The 20,969-nt window shown below is 40.9% G+C and overlaps 2 protein-coding genes across 5 annotated transcripts; one reads left to right on the forward strand and one right to left on the reverse strand.

The window, feature by feature from the left end:
* The first annotated feature begins 486 nt into the window (after positions 1-486).
* On the forward strand, positions 487-2,627 carry LOC105932614 (beta-crystallin B1). Of its 2 annotated transcripts, none has more exons than XM_012871852.3 (6): positions 487-614; positions 739-836; positions 924-1,042; positions 1,135-1,267; positions 1,683-1,825; positions 1,919-2,627. In XM_012871852.3, exons 2-6 carry the CDS (start codon positions 744-746, stop codon positions 2,088-2,090), a joined length of 660 nt encoding a protein of 219 aa, XP_012727306.2. In that variant the 5' UTR covers positions 487-614; positions 739-743; the 3' UTR covers positions 2,091-2,627. The 2 variants fall into 2 exon arrangements, with proteins under 2 accessions (XP_012727306.2, XP_035982951.1); XM_036127058.1 differs by having other exon boundaries at positions 564-619.
* A 1,805-nt stretch (positions 2,628-4,432) lies between these two features.
* Positions 4,433-18,639, reverse strand: LOC105932663 (calcium-binding protein 2). Of its 3 annotated transcripts, none has more exons than XM_012871906.3 (7): positions 17,938-18,639; positions 16,774-17,055; positions 7,705-7,735; positions 7,486-7,620; positions 7,210-7,319; positions 4,812-4,959; positions 4,433-4,714 (listed from the first exon to the last, which is right to left on the reverse strand). In XM_012871906.3, the coding sequence occupies exons 1-7, from the start codon at positions 18,019-18,021 to the stop codon at positions 4,689-4,691; spliced, it is 816 nt and encodes a 271-aa protein (XP_012727360.3). In that variant the 5' UTR covers positions 18,022-18,639; the 3' UTR covers positions 4,433-4,688. The 3 variants fall into 3 exon arrangements, with proteins under 3 accessions (XP_012727360.3, XP_035983452.1, XP_012727362.1); XM_036127559.1 differs by lacking the exons at positions 16,774-17,055; positions 17,938-18,639 and adding exons at positions 9,143-9,340; positions 11,307-11,797 and having other exon boundaries at positions 4,689-4,714; XM_012871908.3 differs by lacking the exons at positions 16,774-17,055; positions 17,938-18,639 and adding an exon at positions 11,307-11,790 and having other exon boundaries at positions 4,689-4,714.
* Positions 18,640-20,969: the final 2,330 nt, after the last annotated feature.

The following is a 20,969-nucleotide window of genomic DNA, read 5'->3' on the forward strand; positions in this document are numbered from 1 at the left end:
GACTACAGACATCCATGACTTGAGCCAGCTGTAGCCTAGTTGAAGTCTCTGCTGCTGTGATATTTAAGGCAGCGAGATAAAACGTCCAGGTTTCAACAGTGCAGAAATTCTAGTGAACAACCATTTGTGGACAAATCATAAAAAAAAAAAATGAATATCGTGCCCTAAAAATACAGCTTTTTCAAACACAACTTTGAAAATAATAATTTGTTCTTTTTATCTCAGTCTCCCATTGGTTGTGAGTTGTTGCACACAACCAATGTGTATTTTATTAATTGTATTGTACAAAGTTAGTCACAGTCAGACTAACAGCATATATTGTGTGTATGTGGTGATAAATACAGGAGAATAAAACAATTTAAAAATTAAAAACCGACACTTTAAGTCATGGCAGCTACATTAAATGTCTTTCTGTTGCCCTGCTGCTGTCCATCGCTGCCTGTCCCCCTCTGATGATGAGGGGTTTCTTTTGTGTCCCTGCTCTGACCTCAGCAGGTTTGTTTCTCTCCACATAATCCTCCTCCCGTGGGCGCCAGCGTATAAAAGCGAGGGGCGCTCTCCGAGCCGCACACACTCTGAGTGGAGCTCGGCGCAGGCATCACACACATAGACAGGTAAGGTAGGCTGCACACTGGGAAGTTTGGTCCTTTTGAAAAAAAAAAAAAAAAAAAAAAAACTTTAATTGGCTCTATTTCTTGAATCAAAATGACACAAACCTCCTTGTTTTGTTTCATTCAGCCATCATGTCCACTGGAGATAAGGCCAAGACTTCTTCCCAGACTGACGGCAAGGCCGCTCAGAGCAAGAAATCTGAGATGGGAATGATGTCCTACAAGGTTAGCAGCCCCCCTCTGTAACGCACTGTCACATAAACTAATGATTGTCTGAGGTGTGAAGGTTCTTTGTGGTTCTGCGCCCGCCAGATGTACGTGTTCGACCAGGAGAACTTCCAGGGTCGCATGATCGAGATCACCAACGAGTGCATGAACGTGTGTGAGATGGGCATGGACCGCGTGCGTTCCCTGCGCATTGAGTGTGGACCGTAAGTGTCAGCCAGCGTGAACATCTTTTGTTCGTTTGTTTTTTTGACGAAATCGGCGCATTGGATGTCCGTTGACTTTGTATTTCCTGCAGCTTTGTTGGGTTTGAGCAGATGAACTTCTGCGGTGAGATGTACATCCTGGAGAAGGGCGAGTATCCCTGCTGGACCTCCTGGAGCAACTCCCAGATGAACGACTACCTGCTGTCCTTCAGGCCTGTCAGAATGGTATAAAAAGATCATTTGGATCTTGTTTTGAGTGTTTTTTCCCTTCCCCTTTCAGTTTAGATCATTAGTCTTTAATTTTTTTCTTTTTTTTTCTCGGTTTTCCTTTTTTTCTTTTTCTTCTTTTTACCCTTTTTCTCTCTTTTTTTCTTTTTTTTCTTTTTTCCTTTTTTTTCTTTTTCTTCTTTTTTTTTATCTTTTTTCTATTTCTTTTTTCCATTTTTTTTCTTTTTTCTTTCCGCCCCTTTTTCCCTTTTTTTAACCCTTTTTTTCTCTTTTTTTCCTTCTCTTTCCCTTTTTTTCCTTTTTCCTTTTTTTCCCTTTTTCCCCTTTTTTTCTCTTTTTTTTCTTCTCTTTTTTTCCTTCTTTTTTCTCTCCCCCCCCCTTTTTTTAATTTTCTAAATGTTTTCACCCTCAGGACCCTGAGAAGCACAAGATCTGCCTGTACGAGATGGAAGAGTTCAAGGGCCGCAAGATGGAGATCATGGACGACGACGTCCCCAGCCTGTACTCCTACGGCTTCACAGACATTGTGCGCAGCATCATGGTCAGCTGTGGAACGTGAGTAGCAAAAACCACCAAAAAGACGATATCCGCCGAACAAAAAATCCCAACCTTTTGTGAGCCATGTGCCCTTCCCGTTCCTCTCCCCAGCTGGGTGGGATACCAGTACCCCGGATACCGCGGCACCCAGTACCTTCTGGAGAAGGGCGACTTCAGGCACTTCAACGAGTACGGCGCCCGCTACCCCCTGTTCCAGTCCGTGAGGCGCGTCCGTGACATGCAGTGGCACCCACACGGCTGCTACACCATGGCCAGCAAGTGAGGCTTTGGGAAGGAGAGAAAGAGAAAGAGCGGAAGCGAGGGAGAAGGGCGGAGGAAGAGGGAACGGGGGAGAGACGTCTGAGGTCTTCATCTCAGCGCCTTTAGGAGGTCTGCGATCGAAAAGGAGTGAAAGGAGAAGGTATATTTCTGCCCCCCCACCCCACCCACCGATCAGAAACGAGACCTCTTTGGAACAACCAGCTGGACCAGTAAAAGCCCCCAGACCCCACCCTCCATCCCTTCCAGTCTTTACCTTTCTCTTTCTCCCCTCTGAGCTGCACTTTGCTTTCCCTCTTTTTCTTTTTTTTCTTTTTAAAACTCTTTCAGTTCAACACCCCCCTCCACAGACCTCTGAGACTCCAAAGAGGAAACTCAGTACCTCTTGCTGTTTTACACACGAAGGTATGATGCACCATGGGTAACTGAGCCCCCTGGAGCCCCCCGCCCCTGCCCCTGTCTCCTCTTGCCTTAGTGCTTTACAAACCCTCTCTGCTGTACAGAATCTTGGCCAAGTTTTCAATAAAAAGAAAAACCATGATTTCAACGCTTTTGCTTTTGTTAATTATTAATAAAGAAACGTAAAAGGAAAAGAAAAAAAAAACAGCAATAGCACAGCTAGTTCATGCTTATTGATGCTTTTAGCCACCAGGGACAGGCTGTGTGAGGTTAGAAATTATGCTTTGCAGAGCGGGCCTTTAAAGAGAACCTCCCAGAATCTCATACACGGTTCTGTAGAAACAACTGCAGCCTATGGAGCAGGGGAAAAAGGGCAGCGTCACCCAGCTGCTGCTGAAAATGAGCGGTAACGGTGTAGCACCCGCTGGAATCCAAAGGTTTGTTTCCCAGTCGGGCAAAAATGTCGTGACAAAAACGAAAACCTCAATCAGATAAATGCAAGGAATCTAAAAAGAAACACAGCAATGAACACATAGGAGAAATCATTGATATAGCAGGGGATTTAAATGTAACATGAATGAATGGGTTTGCTTTTTAGGTCATTTATATTTATTTGCTTTGAATGTATTTATTCCGTTTAATCTCTTTGTTAACGTCCTTTTGTAGTTCTGAGCCTCAGTCGTCAAATACAATTATTAATAATAGCAATAATAAAGATAATAACACACAATTTATAAACTGGGTAAAACATTTATAAAACACACTTTATAAATTGGTTATAAAAACTTATTTACACATACACACACACACACACACACACACACACACACACACACACACACACACATATATATATATATATATATATATATATATATATATATATATATATATATATATATATATATATATATATATACATAAAAATGTGTTTTTCGGTGAAATTAAAGCTTTATTTATTTAATTAATTTACACACTGGTAGAATTAATTTTTATGACTGAAAATGAATTAATTAGGCCTAAATACATGCCAAATACATACGCTGTATTGCCTAACTTATTATCTCGTCTGTGTTCACACAACCTCCATGACCTCAGCTTCATATGTTCAGCAACAACAGCTTCGACTTGTCTGGGAAGGCGTTCCACAGGAGTCAGGAGTGTGTTTTTGTGAATTTTTGACCATTCTTCCAGAACAGCATCTGTGAGGTTAGACACTGATGTGGGACGAGAAGGCGCTCTGATTCATCCCTGAGGTGATAGCAGTTTGAGGCCTGGTCTCAAACTGCTATCCTGTGCAGGACGGTAAAGTTCTTCCTCATCAAACTCACTCTTGCCACATCTTCATTGACCTGGTTAGTGATCTGGGGCACAGTCACGTTTTGAACAGGGAGGCACCATCTCAACCATTCCCGGAGCATAAAATAGTCCAAAACGTCTTGGCGTGCTGAAGCGTTAGGAGCTGCTTTCACTGGAACCAAAGGGGCTCGGTCTAGCTCCAGATAAACAGCCCCTCACCATGATCCCCTCTGCACCACACGTGACACAATGGCCAGGAATCCAGGGAAACCTGGATTAAATGCTTTAGGTGGGTCAGTGGATGGTTTTGTAATGCAGTATATTTTCCTCAAACATGTTAGAAACCGTTTTGTAAAATATGCGTCTAGTCTTTTGTTTTCTTTATTTCTTGTCTTTCTGTAGTGGGGCTAAATATGAAAGCTTTGTGTTTTAGTTCTGACTCTAAAAGGAGTAGATATAATCGCATTTTAGAGTTTCAGTTAACACATTTTGAACCATTATTTCATCCCAAGCAGATATTTGATGCTTCTTTTCCGTTTCATCACTACAAATAAAGGTGTGAGTGTTGTATGTTTGACTTGGTAAAGTACTGACTTCTCGTTATTCATTTCTGAGTATTTTTATTCACTATTATAATATTATTATTATTATTTTTTTTACAATAATTACACTCAAAAAAAGATCACTCACATATAAAAATATGTTAAAAACAGGAAACGTATAAATATTTCTATTGTAAAGCTGATATGTATCGTACTGCTGTTCGTATATTTCCTTTCACCTCTTGTCTTTTTCCTGTTTTTATATTTCATAGAAAAATAGATATATTCAACACGTTAAAAATAAAGTTCACTGCAGCATTGTGTTCTCGTTCCCTGCGTCGTCTGGAGAGGAGCTGGCCTGGTCAGCGAGACATCATTCGCACAAACTCTGAGAAGACAGAAAAAAAAAAAACAGAGAAATGAGATGAAAAGGGAGCAGGAGAACATAGATGCTGAAGAAATCCCGTTAAAGAGCTTTTTTTTACCCTCGAAGTCCACCAGGCCGTCCCCGTTGAGGTCCACGTCTTTAAGGATCTCGTTGATCTCTCTGTTGGTCACTTGTTCTCCCATCAGCTTCTTCATGGCCTCACGCAGCTCCGTCAAACTGATCTGACCGTCACCGTTGGAATCAAACTGGGCACGGACGAGGAGACAAATGTCACAATAAACCTGATATACAGCGGAAAAGAGGAGCCATGTACTAGTTTTAATTGGAAGCAGCTGGAGTCGCTGTTTTCCACAGCGTCATTAATCGTATTGCAGCCCTGTAGCAGTGATGTAAATGATGCTTGATGCTCCGCTTGTTTTTACAAAGACTTTGGGGGCAACACATCTGCAACATTTAGCTTTTTAGGTCCTGACAAATAATCCTGCAAAATATTTGAAAGGGAACTGAAAAAAAAACATACCTGCAATTACATTCAGTTATGTCTTTGTGGATATTGTGAATGATTGTTCTCAGTGCGGTTTTCTAGAGTTTCAAAGCTCAAGAAATTACTTTGTAGTTCTTTCCAGACTGATAGATATCAATAACTTTGTTTTCTCATCTGTTCTTGATATTTTTTTTAGTCTACTTTATCTCGTCAAGCAGGTTCTATTTCGGCAACGTCTTGATTTCACAGTATCGCAGTAATCAGGACTGGTTTAGGTGAGTGAAATTGAACTAAAACACTGTGGTTAATCACGGTTAATCCATGATCCAACATATCTTCACTCAGGGCCAGGTCTGTTTGGATAGCTTTCTTACCTTAATAGTTTGAATTATCATTTGAGCACTAATATAATATATTTATCTGATTTAAAAAGAATAATTTCTTCTGACCTGAAACATGTGCCCAACATGTTTCAGGTCAGAAGGCAGAAAATAAAAAAAAAAAATAAAAAAAACACTTTTTCACAGCACCATATTTATAAATGAAAAAAAGATCAAATAATTAACAACAGTACATGGGTATCTCATGACATCTCAGGCATTCTAAGAGATCGCAAAGTATCCTGTGTGGGAGATGCAAACTTCAGCATTTCCGTTTTTTCCTGGGATGACCACATTCATTTCTGAAAAGCCAGACTAAACAGAACTGCTCAGAGGAAATAGGTTCCCACGTCCAGTGTAACTTTGAATTTTTGCGTCCAAACTGTGCCTCTCGTTGAGAAGAGAGTTTGGGCAAACCCAGAAGTCACAGGAGGGACCATATATCCCTTATAACCTGGAAAAGCTGTGGGATCCCCCAGAATCAGCATGAGAGTCTCACATGGCAGAGGGATATTTGGGTCTTTCTGCCAGACCTGGCATCTTTACGGCCCGATATTGGATGAGAGCAACAGTTTCTGCCTGTGTACATCTTTTTTTTTCATGTCTACACCAGGTTGTCTAGCGAGTGTCCTTATTTAGATCATAAAGAGACCTTCAAACCTGGACCTTTCCAACCCATATCTTGTCCAGATTTAAACACAGTTAAAGTTAATGAAGCAAAGAAGTCCCAGGTTCCCAGACTGAGCTGTTTCTGCATGAAGTCGGCATGTTCTCCCTATGCATGCAATGGCCTTCCCTTTGCAGTCCAAAACTGACTGTTGGGTTAACCAATCTCTTTAAATCTCCTCTCTCTAAATCTCTCTAAATAGCCCGTAGGTGTGAGTGTGTTATGGACTGGTGACCTTTCCAGCCGCTGAAGGTGGGCGCCTGCCCCTGAGCGACTCTGCAGGGATGAACGCGTGTGGAGAATGGATAGATGGATGGATGGACAATGAAAGTTAGGCTCAGTTAGCACATTTTCACATTGTCTAGAAAGAAGCCACTTTTCCCGTATTTTCAACCAGATTTTGTTTTATAGCGGCTGAACAGCGAGTTTAATTCCAGCAGCAAAAGGTTCGCTGTCTCATTTGATACTTGGAGTTATACGTGGCTTTACGTACGGAAGAGGATTAGGGCCACTCAAAAAAAAAAAGTCTACTCAATTCTGACTTTTTTTCTCCGAATTCTGACTTTTTTCTCTAAGAATTCTGAGAAAAAAGTCAGAATTCTGAGAAAAAAGTCTGAATTCTGATTTTAATCTCAGAATTCTGAGATACTTGGAGCTATACGCGGCTTTATGTACGGAAGAGGATTAGGGCCACTCAAAAAAATAAAAAAAGTCTACTCAATTCTGACTTTTTTCTCCGAATTCTGACTTTTTTCTCAGGATTCTGAGATTAAAGACAGAATTCTGACTTTTTTCTCAAAATTCTGACTTTTTCTCAGAATTCTGACTTTTTTCTCTCAGAATTCTGAGAAAAAAGTCAGAATTGTGTAAGCTTCTTTTTTTTTTTTTTTTTGAGTGGCCCTAATCCTCTTCCGTATTTACGTCGTAATGTTTTAAATGAAGATAATATCAAATGTATCTCAACCTCTCTGAATGCGTCTCGTAGCTCTTTGACGCCGATCATGTCTGCCGTCTCTTCCAGCAACTTTGGTCCCATGAGCTCCACGAAATCCTCAAAGTCCACCTTGCCTCCACCTAAAACAAAAAAAACACACAGTCACATAAAAAAACCTACTGAAAGAAGGTAATTCACACATCATCACTGCTGCAGAACAATCCACAGCGTAAACTCCGTCTAACATATCTCTTCACACAGCGGCTGTTCTCTAATGTTTAGTTTTTAGGCCGTCGCTGCACTCACAGATCTGCTGGCTCAGTTCGATGAGCTCCATCTCTGTGGGCATGTAACCCATAGTCCTCATGCACTCCCCTAGATCTCTGTGACTGATGTAGCCCTTCTTTTTCTTGTCGAACTCCACAAACGCCTGGCGGAGCTCTGATCAAAAATGTAAAACGTCATAATACTTATAAAACGTTTTGATGATCGGTAGAGGCTGAGCTTGATTTGCCATAGTCTCACCTTCGAGCTCCTCGGGTCTCAGCTCTCTGTCCTGTTTGAGAAAAGAGTTTCAGGTACTGATTTATTTCTGCACTCAAAGCTTATTTGGTAAATAGAAAAAAAAAAAGATAAAATGTTTTCCAGATGTTCACACGTCAACTCAACACACCAGCTCACGACGGCACGCTAAACACAGTGAAATGAAATTTAACAGCACAAAATACGTTTTTATGACTGGGAAATTCAAATGTTTCATTTGCAAAAAAACAACAACAACATTTGAACTGTTTGGACATTATTTTTTGATTAACTAGCTCACTGCTACATGAACTCAATTGAATAATGTTTGAAAATATGGATATTTTACCCCGCCTCCTGCCCACTGACTCCCAGGACTCTAAAATAAATGCCTTGATTAAAAACACAGCAGTGGGTCTTTGTATATTCTAGAGACAAAATAATTGCCCCAGTTTTCTTTACAAGATACCGACACCTAATCCGTTTGGGTGAGGAGTCTCAAATTACTAAATTACCAAATCCGGATTACCAACTGGATTAAGGTCTGGATTTTGACTGGGCCACCTTGCATTTTGGGCGTCATTATGAGTCTTTTTGTTTTCAGTCTTATAGTCAGGACGTTCCTAGCAGAAACACGTGTTCTTCTGCTGGGAACGTCCTGTTATTTAGCTCGTTTCTGCTAACTCTTACCAGCTCGGTGTAGAAAACCCCACAGCATGATACTGCCACTGCCATGTTTTTACTAAGAGGATGTTGTGTTCAGGGTGATTAGGTGTCTTCTAAACAACATTGCCCTGTTTTTTGTTTTAGTGGCACTAGAGCAAAGGTGACTAATTACAATTGTACACTACTCTTTTTACTGCGGTATTTGTAATAAAAAAACCAAACAAACAAGGTTAATAACCAGATATGACTTCTGGGAGGTAAATTGACACATTTCTTGCAGCACTGCTGCTTTGCAGAGAGAAGGTCCTTGCCTTGAATCCTGATCAGGGTAAGGGACTTACTGCATAGAAATGAATATGATGTTTGAAAGGTAATTAAGAGGAATGATAACCCATTATGAGTGCCAGAGACATAAATACTCCTAATTGACCATTTGATCTGACAGCTGTCTTCATATTGGGATGATTTAGAGCATTTTTGCTCTCTCACCTAGACCTAATTTGTTTTATCGCCCACTTGTCTCAGTTGGAAACTAACACGTTTTCCTGTCCCAGTTTTTAAAGGACACGCTTCAGAGATACCAGTCGATAATTTTCCACTGAAGCCAGTAATCAATCCCTCTGAGCACGTGCTGCTGCTGGGGGATCTGTAGTCTGACCCTGGGCTGCGTGATGAAGGGAGGAGGGATGATGGAGGGCCCAGATGTGGGGATGAGAACGGACTGACACGATAGGAAAAGCTTAGTGAGGAGGACACAGAGTGTCTGTTTACATACGGGCGTCTGAACAAAGCCCTGTTTAAGGAAGATGCAGGCTGGGCCTATGATGTGGTGCAGCAATTTGTAGTTCTTCATTAGCGCCCTGAAGGAATCCTTGAACGCGTTATCGTCCATATCCTGATTCTTCTCTTCCTTCTCCTGCTGCAGACCCCGCTGGCCCCTCAGTCTGCTCCACAGGGGCCCACGTTTGGCCTTCTTATAAAGACACACCGGGCTGTTAGATCACAGCTCTCACCCAGTTTATTTCTTTAAAGCAACAAGAGTTATACCAATGTTTTCTCAACATTTAGACTTGAGCCCGAATGGGATTTAAGCCTGAATTGCATAAGATCTTTATTGTTTCACAGAAATGCTCACTCACACCTACACCAGGGTTTAATCTATGAATTCTGTCTAAAATAACAACAACAACAGCTTCAAGTTTGTCATTAGTCTCCATCTCTGTCTTGGTCTAAAGTGCTTTTAAATTTGTGGTCACATTTCTTTTTTTCAGATCATGAAACAAATTTGAATATTCATCAAAGAAGGTCTAAGTGGACAGGACACTAAAGGTTTTTAAATGATATTTACTGACTCATCTGCGAAAGAAAGAAAGAAAGAAAGAAAGAAAGAAAGAAAGAAAGAAAGAAAGAAAGAAAGAAAGAAAGAAAGAAAGCATCTAAAGAGAACTGGTGTGATAGCATGAAGTGGGCTAAACAAATCTAAAGAAACTTGGGAACAAATCAGAAGTCACTTAAAGCTTTCTGTCTGGAAAGAGGTTCAAATACATTTCTAAAGCTTATATATAAAATTTTGTTTGATGATCTGGAATGATACAAAAAAAATCGGTAAGAGGTAAACCCTTTGTAAAAGCAATGCATGCTGAGAAACTGTATTCTAGCAATCACAATAAGAAATATTTATTCATAGGTTGTTTTAAAACATCCTTAAAAAGGAGCAATATGAAACTGCGCTTTTACATTTAAGAACTTAATGTTTCTGCTTCACAAATTGTGCATTTAAATTATAACAGAAACTGTTCAAAACCATCAACACCCAAAACAACTATAAATTAAAACAGATTCTGCAGATAAGCACACACGTGCCGGCCTTAAAGAGGTATTGCACAAGGAAACAAGGTTCCAGCATTAAAATAGTCAGCTGGAAACAGTATGTGCACATGATCACGTTTTTGGCTAAAAATGGCAAGTTGTTTGCATAACACAGCCTTTTAATTTCTTGTAACATATCCCCAATATGTTTATCTCAAATGTCTTCAAAAACGAAGAGCTAAGTTAAAAATAAGTTTAAAAAATCACACGTTTGATTCAACCTTGTATTGGGAAAGGCTCATTTGAGGAAAAAGAAATTACGAGAATCCTTTATTTTGAGTTACTTCTGATATATGATGAATAAAGAAGGCCGTTTGGAAAAAGTTAAACAATTCAGGTTTAGAAAGACAAGAAAAAGGGTGATGATGCAATTGTATTACTTTTTAATTTATAGTTACAAAATCCAATCATAAATTTGTTAGATAATACAACTATTTTTATCAAAAAAAAAATTCTGGAAGATTAAATTAAATGTTAGTGTTAAATTGTGTGTTTTTGTGTGATATCTGCAATTACCAGTTTCCTCTTGGACAGAAAAAAATAACTGGAGATATGATTTAATTCCTCTTTGAAGGGGCTTAAACACTGTTTTCCTGATTTAGAAGCATTGTCTAAATGCAAACTACATTCATGCCAAATAAATTTCAATGTGTGATCAATGAGGCTCGTCTGTCAGATCTCAAGTGCCTTTTGTTAAATAATCTTTATTTAAGCAGGTATTGATCAAGGTCTTCGTTAAGCCTGTTTACTGTAGTACATTTTATTTTAAGTGGTCTGATGTGTTTTTTTATTCAAAATGTTGTGTTTTCATTACCTGAAAGTTTAAAATCATCACAGTTAACCAAAAAAATAAGGGGTTGAAAACATCAGTCTTTGCATAATTTATGTAATGTGTTTCACTCTGAATTGAGTCACTAGAATAAATTAACTTTTCAATAATATAAGGACTTAAATATGGCTGTGCATAAAAAGATGAAATAAACACATTGCTGAGGAAAAATATTTAATTCAGCAACTAAAAAGAACAGATTTTAAAAAGTCAGGACCAAATTGGAACCAAGCTCTCCTACCTTCCTGAGTTTGTCTCTCACAGATGGTCCAGTGCAGTTTCCCATCACCAAAAACTCTTTGGATCAAAAGCTTCCCCCGCTGCAACTAACTCTCCCCTTCCTCTCGTTTTTCTTGCTTTCCTTAATTTTTTGCGGATGAAATCCATGCATGAGCAACCCTATCAAACAACAATCAAACTAACCCTGTCAAAGCAGCTGTGCACTGACTGCTGCATCCCTCCCTCCTCCCACTGGGGTTTTAATCCACCCATAAAACTACCCCTCCTCTCTTTGTCCTTTCTTAGTCGCTTCATCATTCACACGTTGCATCATGATTCAAATTACTTTAGTGAAGGGAGTTTAAGAGGAAGAATTAAGAGGCCACAAACGTTTAGGCTTTAATCCTGATTAAAAACGCAAGAAAAGGGGGAACAGAGAACAAGGAAAAAACGAGCTAGGGCTGTCCAAATGCACATTATACTGAGAGGCTTCTGAAATTATGTACAAAGATTCCGCACACTTGTGTAAGGCGAGCTTGTTAAATTAAGTTTGAACTTTGTTTGATTTTACTTGAATTACAACGAAACATTTATTTGTTTTTAAAGGAACTGGAATCATGTGAAGAGCAAAGCAAATGCTGGCATTTCCACTGACTTTTACTTCAACCTCCAAAATCTGCGAACGGATAACATTGTTTTCCTGGGAAGAGTTAATAAAAAATAATCAAGAGAGTTAAAAAGAAGAACATCGCCCAAACGTAGTGAGTGGTGAATTAATTTTAGACAAACTAAAAAATTACAGAGGGTGGAGAAGATGTTGCAATAAGCAACAATAACCAGTAGGTGTCACTGTAGCTCCTGCAGAGAATCTTTGAGCCTGTAAACGTCAGACTGTCTGAACCTACAGCCAATTAAAAGTCTCATAGTTTTAACATTTGAACTTTCACACATTTTGGCCCATACCACCTCAAACCTTAACGTTAGTCGTTGAGTTTTTATGCAATATTGTCCAACACAACATAGTAAATGATTAGAGAGTAGAGGGAAAATACATGGATTTTGATTTTATTTGATTTTCTACAAGTAAAACTCTACCTGTGTCGATAACTTGGGGGGAAAAACTTTTTGTTGTAGTTACAGCTGCAAGTGTTTGTGTTTCTAGGAGACTGAAACTGTTGCCCATTCTTCTTTGGAAAATGGCTCAAGCTCAGCATTTAGACCATAACATCTTGCCTGATAACTCTGATTGCTTCTCTGTTCCTGGCAAAGAAAATCTTCCCCACAGCAGCGCAGCCGACGCTGTGGGGAAACTTCATCTTATAGATGATACAGCTGACCCTGTCTCTCAGAGTCAATCCCTGTTTCCTTCTCTCCAAGACCTGACTATTGGCTGAGGTTTTACTGCAACTAACTGTATGTGCTCTCTTTCATCCTCTTGCACAGGAAACTGGCTCGGAGTTTATCCCCTTCAGTGTTTCTTTCCTAGACACAGCCACCTATTGAGATAGTTTGCCATCACCCTCTTTAGCATAGAAAGTATCCCTGGACACCTCCCTCTGCCTGCTCCATCACAGATTGTGTAGGCCTCACCCATGGTGACTTCCTCTGCCTCCATTTGCATTTAAACATTGATGGTTCTAGGTGGGGTGCATGGGGGGAGGGGGGCTGGAGGTACCTACTTTATCGGTTGGTTTTACTGTTCTTTTTATATCTCTCTTTGCAGGTGTAGAAGCAGACTCAGGGGATGTTATATTGCTCATTCCCTTACCTCCCCTCTTTCTGTTTCACCTTTTCTCCCTTTTAGCATTTAGTTTCAGCTGTTTCTCTCTTTTTGTTAACCTATTTTACCTTCCTGTTTCTGTGTCCTCCTTCCCGTTTCAGTGTCCATTGAATATGAAATAGTCCCAGCATAAAATCTAATAAAGCTTCTCGATTATATAAATCGAGCGGAGCACTATGGCGAAAGCAGTAAGGTGCCACTTGTGAAAGTAAAATCTGTCGGGCTCTTTTTGTCATTAAGACAAAAGTTCTTAATGCTACATTGCCAGACAGGACACAAAAAAAGAAGAAGAAGAAAAAGAAAGTATTCCTGGCTCAGAGCTCCTGTGCTTTTTTGTGTCTCTGTCTTCTCTAACCCCCAGTCGGTTGAGGCAGATGGCCGTTCAGTCTGGTTCTGCTGGAGGTTTTTTTTTTGCCTGTTAAAGGGGAGTTTTTCTCTCCACTGTCACTTCATGCATGCTTAGAATGAGGGATTGTTGCAAAGCCATGGACAGTGCAGACGACTGTCCCTGCGGCTCTACGCTCCTTCAGGAGGAGTGAATGCTGCTTGTCAAGACTCGATGCAATCTGCTGGGTTACCTTAGATAGGACATTTTTTTAACCAATTTTTGTCTGGATGATTCAATTGAATCGACTTTGTAAAGTGCCTTGAGATGACCTGTGTTGTAAGCTGGCACTACATAAATAAACTTGAGGTGAAAATTGAACTGAAAGCATGATGCTGCCAATACTGTGTGTCAGTGTGGGTATAGTGTGTTCAGGGAGTTTTAGTTTTTGTTTAGTTACATAATTCTACATAATTAGCTTTGTTTCCTGCATAGATTTAGGCAAACTACCAACAGGACTCATATTTTTTACTTTCAACAATCCCTTTCGTTTTAGCTCTCTTTTACGAAGCACAGGGTTGTGGCGTACAACTCTAATAGTTGCCCCGGCAACAGGTTCTCCCATCAGAGCTGTGGGTCTCTGCAGCTCCTCCAGAGTTACCTTGGTCCGTATAGCTACTTCCCTAATTAAAGCTCCTCTCTCCCAGACTTTCAGTTTAAGTAAATAGCCATGTCTTGGTAGGTTTAAAGTTGATTTTCTCCTTACCCATATGCACTATTTTGTGTTGGTCTAAAAAATTCGAAGAGAACATATTGTTTTGTTTTTTTGTTGTTGTTTTTTGCAAATAAATCAAGGATTTGTGCAAACATGCATGTGTGTGAAGGCACTATTAATATTGAACCATGTGCACAGGTTTTGGATGCAATCGTGTAGATAAGTTCATTGAGTAAATCTTGCCTTTTTATCCAGGATAAATTGCATTCTTCATCTTTTATTTCTCAAAATGTTCCAACCTTTTGGATTTGGCTGCCGTAATAAGGGGGATTGTTGGCCCACAAAATATTTATTCACCCACCAACTCCTGCTGGCCTGCACAGCACGACTGAGTTTTCTTTCCTTTAAGTACATGCAAATTATTTCAGACTGAACCGACACCAACAGCTGCAGCCGAAGCTCCTCTCCAACCAGATTAATTACCAGGCTGATTCTCTCCTCCTGCTCTCAACAATGAGCCTCCTGCCGCCGCTCTCTGTAGGTGAGCGCCTGTGTTTATTTATGTCTCTGGGTCAGTGTTTTGATTACGTTTCGGATGCGTGTTTCAGTGTATCACCACTGAAGGTCACGTCAGCAGCTGCCGGGTTCGTTTCCTGCACCAGAACAAGGCTCTGACAAGGTATCATGGGTTATATGAGAGTCCGGAGGTAAGACAACTCTGTCGTTTGTTTTGTTCTTGGTGCACAGTGTGTGTCAATCTGGTGTTAGATGTACATCTGCTGATTTAAAGTGATGTCAACAAATAGGGAAAGAAACATTAGAAGAGGAAGGAAGCAAGGAAGGAAGTACGGAATTAAGGAATGAAGGAAGGAATGATTGGAACCAAGGAACTTATTTTTTTCAAATATACATAGAAATTTAGATTAATTTTAGTATATATTGATCCGATGTGATCAAAACAGCTATTCCTGCCTCCTGCTGCTTCTACTACAAGCCTACCTTGGTGTATTCTCGTACCACAATCCCCTACCTACTTGCACAAATGGATCACATGGTTACGTGTGGGTTGCATAACCCAAAATAAAAGGGTGAGAAAATGCAACACGGGATATCATCTGAAAATGGCCCCTTTCAAACAAACAAACAGACTCACTCTTACTCTTTATGGTTGCTTCCCTGAAGGGAACCTTATCTGTTCAAGATGTTTGAATTAATGGAGTAATGTAAAGCCTGTTTTTTTTTTTTTTGGTGAGATGTCTCTCTTTAAAAAAAGAAGAGGAAGATGAGTTTTTTGCCAGCCATCTGCTTCCCTTGGCTTCATTATGCGGGGGCCGAGGGTCTGTGGTTGTCCTCTCTGCTGAACCTAAGCTTTCGTGTAATAAAGCGCCGACTGATCCAATCTTCGCTCCGTTCTCTTCTCTCCAGACTTCCCTGACTTCTCTCTCCCACTCACTCAGCAGATTTCGTCTTTTTTTGGATCACTTGCATCACCAGCTCATACCACTTTTTTTTTGTCCCCCCTCTTGCCTCATGCACACAACTACCTGCTGCTAACCTCGGCCCCGCTCAGAGTTGACTCCGTCTTCACCAACGGGGAGAAATGACTCAGGGGGTGAGCTCAGGTCAGCGCCAGGGGGACGAGTTTAACTTCAGCTTAGTGTCATCCTCACACACTTTCCCACACCGTGGTAATTTGACCGAGCGGTGAGACTGATGCCGGCCGTTATCCTCTCGTCTCTTGTGTCGCCTTTGGACCGTCTGAGTGATGGGATGTGATGCGATACTGAGCGTATAAGACGACACCAGAGACAACGAGCTGCTCAGATCACGATAATAGCCGTATCTGTTACAGATTACACGTTACTGATGCTCACCGACCTTAAGGAGATTAGATCCTTAGCTTCAGTTCTGCTTGTTACATCCCAACGTTTCCATAATAGGTTTTTTTTTTTTTTTTGAGGCTTTTTTTTTAGGCTTAAATAAAACAGGGGCGGTTCTAGACAGGGGCCAACAGGGGCCCGTGCACCTGTAGAAATGGTCCTGGCCCCTGTTATGGCCCCTGTACTAAAGACATAACATTAAATACACTTCTAATAATTACTTGCAATGGCAAAGAAACCATAACTGGTTGGTCACTTTGACCAATTTTATTTTTTACTTATACAGTTTTACTCTAAGAAGGATATAAAAATTAAGATGTTTCACGTTTAGCTTTAGCTGTATTGAGCTGGGACCAAAGTTTTCAACTGCTAGATCAGGGGTCTGAAATCTGCAGTTCCAGAGCCACAAGTGCCTCACTTAATATTATTACACAGTTAAATATTGCCATTTTATTGTTTCATTTTTTTGTTCTGTGCCCCTGTGAAAAAACACTGGCCCCACCTTGGCGCCCCTGGTAAATTTGGTCTAGAGCCGCCACTGAAATAAAACAACATTTGTTTAGTTGTGGCTTTGAAAACTTCTGGCCTGTGGGATCAGAGGTCAGGAACAAACCCGGGTCATGTTGGGTTTTAAACTTGAATTGCAGGCGTTGAGTTTCAATCAAGCTAAAGGAGAGACATTTGATGAGCTGAAGAACCTGATGCAGGTGAAACGCGATAGAATACACACAGAGCCACGCTTCAGGGATCAGGAGTTCACACAAGCACACCGATGCCGTCCGGACCTACCTGTCCAAACACAGAGTTTACCATAGGCAGCAGGTCCACGGGCTCCTCCTCCGGCTCTTTCTCCCTCGTGCTCCGCCGAGGTCCCTCCAACATCTCCTCCAGCTGTTCCTCCAGAGCCTCGCTGTCCTCAGCCGCCTCTGCCGCCGTCGTCTGTGGGGGCTGCCTGGTCTTCTGACGCTGCGGAGGCAAATGGGTCGCGGCCTGACCCTCCGCGGCGAGCGTCCCCTGCTCGATGCTGCGCCTCCTCTGCCTCTCCATCTTCCTCTTAATGGCAGCCTGTACCTGAGTGGGGTTAAGCAAAGAATATGTTTAAGCATTTTTATTTCTCTGGCCGCAAAACGAAGGTGCAGACTTGAGTCAATTCACAGGAAAGCAGGCAACTCATTTGGTAAATCTTTTGCAGTATTGTTTCAAAAGAGATTAATTAAAATAAAATAAAAAAGAACCTAGGATGCACTATGGATGTCTTTTACATTTCAAACTAGATTAACTAGATTGACAAGAACAATAAATGCCTGGCTGAATATGACTGGTTGACTGGACTGCATAACAGGAATATGCAGAACGAATGTGAAATATATAAATATGAAATGGATATAATATAATATGAAAGAATATAACCAAAAAAATAAGACAAACCCTGGCCAGAACAAAAGGTACAAAACATATAATCTCAAAACATGCATCCCCCCCAAAATAAAAAAAACAACAACATGAATGCAAAACAGTTCAAACCCTGTGGGTCTTTAAAATGTTTATCTCCAGGCCAACACTTTAAATTGCCCCATTTTCTGGCTTAGTTCATGTAAAAACAACAACAGTTTCAGGCTAAAGACATCAACATTTATTCTGCATACACGTTCATATTCATGTTCATATTTACACTAAAATCATTTGAAAAAGTCTACCAGATTTAGAATCTATTTGGAGAAAGAAAAATGGAAATCCTGGAAAGTCTGTAATAGGTAAGTTTGTTATCTAAGTCACATTAAAAGCCAAAGAGAAAGCTGATTTTTCCCACTGGCAGAGAAGAGAGCAGCACACACACACACACACACACACACACACACACACACACACACACACACACACACACACACACACACACACACACACACACACACACACACACACACACACACACAAACACACACACACACAGACCTGCTTTGCGCTCCTCTCCTGTGGCGCGCTCATCGCTCCAGCACCGCCTCCTCCGGCGGACGGCTCTCGAATGAGCATGAACATCTCGCTGCCACAGGCTCAGCCGCACAGACACCACGCTCTCTCCTTCCTCCCCCTCCCTCGCCCTTTCTCTTCTCTTCCCTTCACTCCTCTCCTCTACTCCACGTCTGCTCGATTTTTACTTGAGCTTGCTTTGAAAAAGGACAAAAAAAACAAAGAGAAAAATCCACAAAACTCTGCTAAGTGAGGCTGGGTTTGTCGGATTGCGCTTCAAGAAAACGTTTCAGCCATTTTCCACTTTCAAAGCAGATAAGACGTGGATAAAAAAAAAAAAAACAGAGGGGGAAAAAAAATAGAGCCAAGCTCTCCCTGTCATCTGCCGTTTACTTCCTTGTGGTCCCCCCTGCCTGCTTTCCTCACGCTTCTGTCCATATCTGCCTCCTGGTGTGCTCAGGTGAGGAGGTTTTATTAACATCAGTTGTCTTGACCCTGGGATTGAGTTCCTGCCCCTCTGCCCCCGATGGCTATCTCCTGATCCTTTAAGTGACACTCGATACCTCCTGAACTTTACCTTCCTTGTGTTATCTACCTCTGAAATGTCGACCTCTGTCTCTCCCTCCCTTCCTCCCTCGTTTTTTCCACCTTTTCACCTTCATCACAGGTAAACAACACTCTCCTCCTGCCATCGGAGCACACGCTTTCCTCCTCTCTCTGCCTTCCTTTGCCTCTTTATCTCCGCCAATCATTTCCTCTAATCCTCTCCCTGCATCTCCTTGCATATTGTAACCCAAACGGGATTCTTATTTTCATCCACCACCCCCCCCCCACCCATTCATTCATTCTGTAAGAGGTGGATGGAGGGATGCAACAACCTCAGCTGCGGTGCGATGATGAAAAGCTTGCTTTTAGTGGAAGAGCATCACCTCCGCTTTGCTCCTGCATGTATAATCCCATCCGTCGAGCATGGCTGAGCTCACACACACACACACACACACAGGTAGACATGTCAGCACCTAGCTCTATTTTTAGCCGGGGCGCTCACGCAGCCATGTAAACATATTATTCTGCTTTTTCGCCTCTCCCGGAGAGCTGCGAATAGCTTCGTGTCGTTGGCCCAAAAGGAACTAATTCCCCTAAAAGCATCGGGTTCCCATAAATAAAGTGCTCAGATGGAAAGTGTTGGACAGCTCAGATCTCACTTTTTCTCCCTATTTTACCCTCAGGCATCACCTCCTGTTAACCTGCTTTAAACGCGGATAACGTATAGCTCTCCAGTTCCGAACGAAAGGTTTCCATAGATCACTTTAGACTCCTTCCTCATTGACTATTAATAAAAGGGTCAGGGACACATTCCAGAGGAAAGACACGCACACTGCAAAAACGGATCTAAAAATAAGTAAAATGTTCTTAAAGTTAGTGTATTTGTCCTTGATTTGAGCCGTTAAATAAGATTATTTGCCAATGGAATGAGTATTTTGACCCCTAAAATAAGATAATTAGACATCCTGCACTTGACATAAGATGATGGAGATGAATTGTTCCTATTTTAAGTGCAAAAATCTTATTCCATTGGCAAATCATCTTATTTACCTGCTCAAATCAAGGACAAATACACTAACTTTAAGAACATTTTACTTATTTTAGGTTCTGTTTTTGCAGTGCATCTCCACGGATCTGCGACGAAACTGCCCTCTGACAACAGGAACGAGGAGCTGGGGCGGTAATTTAGAGCTGAAGGATTGAGTTACCGCCTATTATAATATCTCCTTGCAGATCAGGGCTCTATGGTTAATGTATAGGCTGATGGCACAGATAAGTTTTATTTACGTCAGACTGATTCTCATTACTTATCTCTCTCCGTAACAGTAGTAAACCCGAGGTTCTCTGCTGGCACAGACACACTCTTTAACCTTGCTTAAGTAGATGGTGAAAAAAAAGGAACAAGTTGGCATCTGGGGCGGGTAAACACACCAACACGGCCAGGACCCAGGTAATCAAGTGATTATCGCCGCTGTCAGGTTGAGATCAGGCTCGTTTCAACACGCTCCGATGCAGCCAAGTTTTAGTTATAAAGGTAAAGAGTTGAGCAAAGAACATCCCAAGGCTTGTGCTTTTACTTTTAAATGAACAAACGGTGAAAATAAAAATCCATAAAGCTGCCTCAAGCATAAAGTAGGTATATTTTTATAAACAGAAACGGATCAGTTTTATCTACTCCAGTCTAACGACTTAACCCATAAAAGGTGTAAACATTCCTGTAAAAATTTTGTGTGCCAAAACGGATTCAGACTTAAAATTATTTTCATGCGCCGATGAAGGGTGTTTCTGATACAAACAAATGTGAAAAGCTTCTGTCAAAAGATAATAAAACATTAAAGGAGCGTTTACATTTCATTGCAAAATGACATGTCGAAACATATTCACATCCTTGTCAATAGAATAGAATACAATTGAAATACCTTTGTTGTCCCACAACGAGGAAATTTGGGTGTGAGAGTGGCAAAAACAGACAAAGAGGATACACCAGAGTTACACACTCAATTAAATAATATGAATAAAAAGGTAATTAAAGTTATGTTGTAAAGCAAAAGAGAATGTGCTTATGAGAAAGGGGGAAAAATGGGAAAAAGCACAATTGTTAATATGGCATATTCATGGGAAAATGCTTACATTATGTAAAAAAATTAAAGAAATGCAATATTCAAGTTAATAATAGAGGAAGACAGCAGCCGATTTACAAAACGAAGTGAGAAATAAACTGTGAAATCATTTTTGCAGCTTCTTGCATGTTTCCACTGGCATTTTGACGATTTAACTCGGATGAAAATCTCCAAGTAATCTTCAGCTCCCTCCACAGATTCTCAGTCAGATTCAAGTCAGTTCTCTGACTGGGTCCGTCCAGAATGTAAACATCACTTCTAGTTGGAAGAAACACGCTGGTCAATTAAAAACATTACTTTAAAACTGAATCTGACAGGGGCAGGAGCAATAATTAATTTAATAAAGCGCCA

Source organism: Fundulus heteroclitus, chromosome 23, assembly GCF_011125445.2.
Source record: "Fundulus heteroclitus isolate FHET01 chromosome 23, MU-UCD_Fhet_4.1, whole genome shotgun sequence".
Classification (NCBI taxonomy): domain Eukaryota; kingdom Metazoa; phylum Chordata; class Actinopteri; order Cyprinodontiformes; family Fundulidae; genus Fundulus; species Fundulus heteroclitus.

Bases quoted from the DNA above. Each gene is read 5' to 3' on its own strand.
- LOC105932663 (XM_012871906.3), bottom strand. From the start codon at position 18,021: ATGTTCATGCTCATTCGAGAGCCGTCCGCCGGAGGAGGCGGTGCTGGA. The intron at 7,320-7,485 runs GTGAGTGCAGCG...TTTTTGTTTTAG, and splicing joins CGAACTGAGCCAGCAGATCT to GTGGAGGCAAGGTGGACTTT. The intron at 4,960-7,209 runs GTTGAGATACAT...GTCCGTGCCCAG, and splicing joins TACGAGACGCATTCAGAGAG to TTTGATTCCAACGGTGACGG.
- LOC105932614 (XM_012871852.3), top strand. From the start codon at position 744: ATGTCCACTGGAGATAAGGCCAAGACTTCTTCCCAGACTGACGGCAAG. The intron at 837-923 runs GTTAGCAGCCCC...TGCGCCCGCCAG, and splicing joins TGGGAATGATGTCCTACAAG to ATGTACGTGTTCGACCAGGA. The intron at 1,268-1,682 runs GTATAAAAAGAT...TTTCACCCTCAG, and splicing joins CCTTCAGGCCTGTCAGAATG to GACCCTGAGAAGCACAAGAT.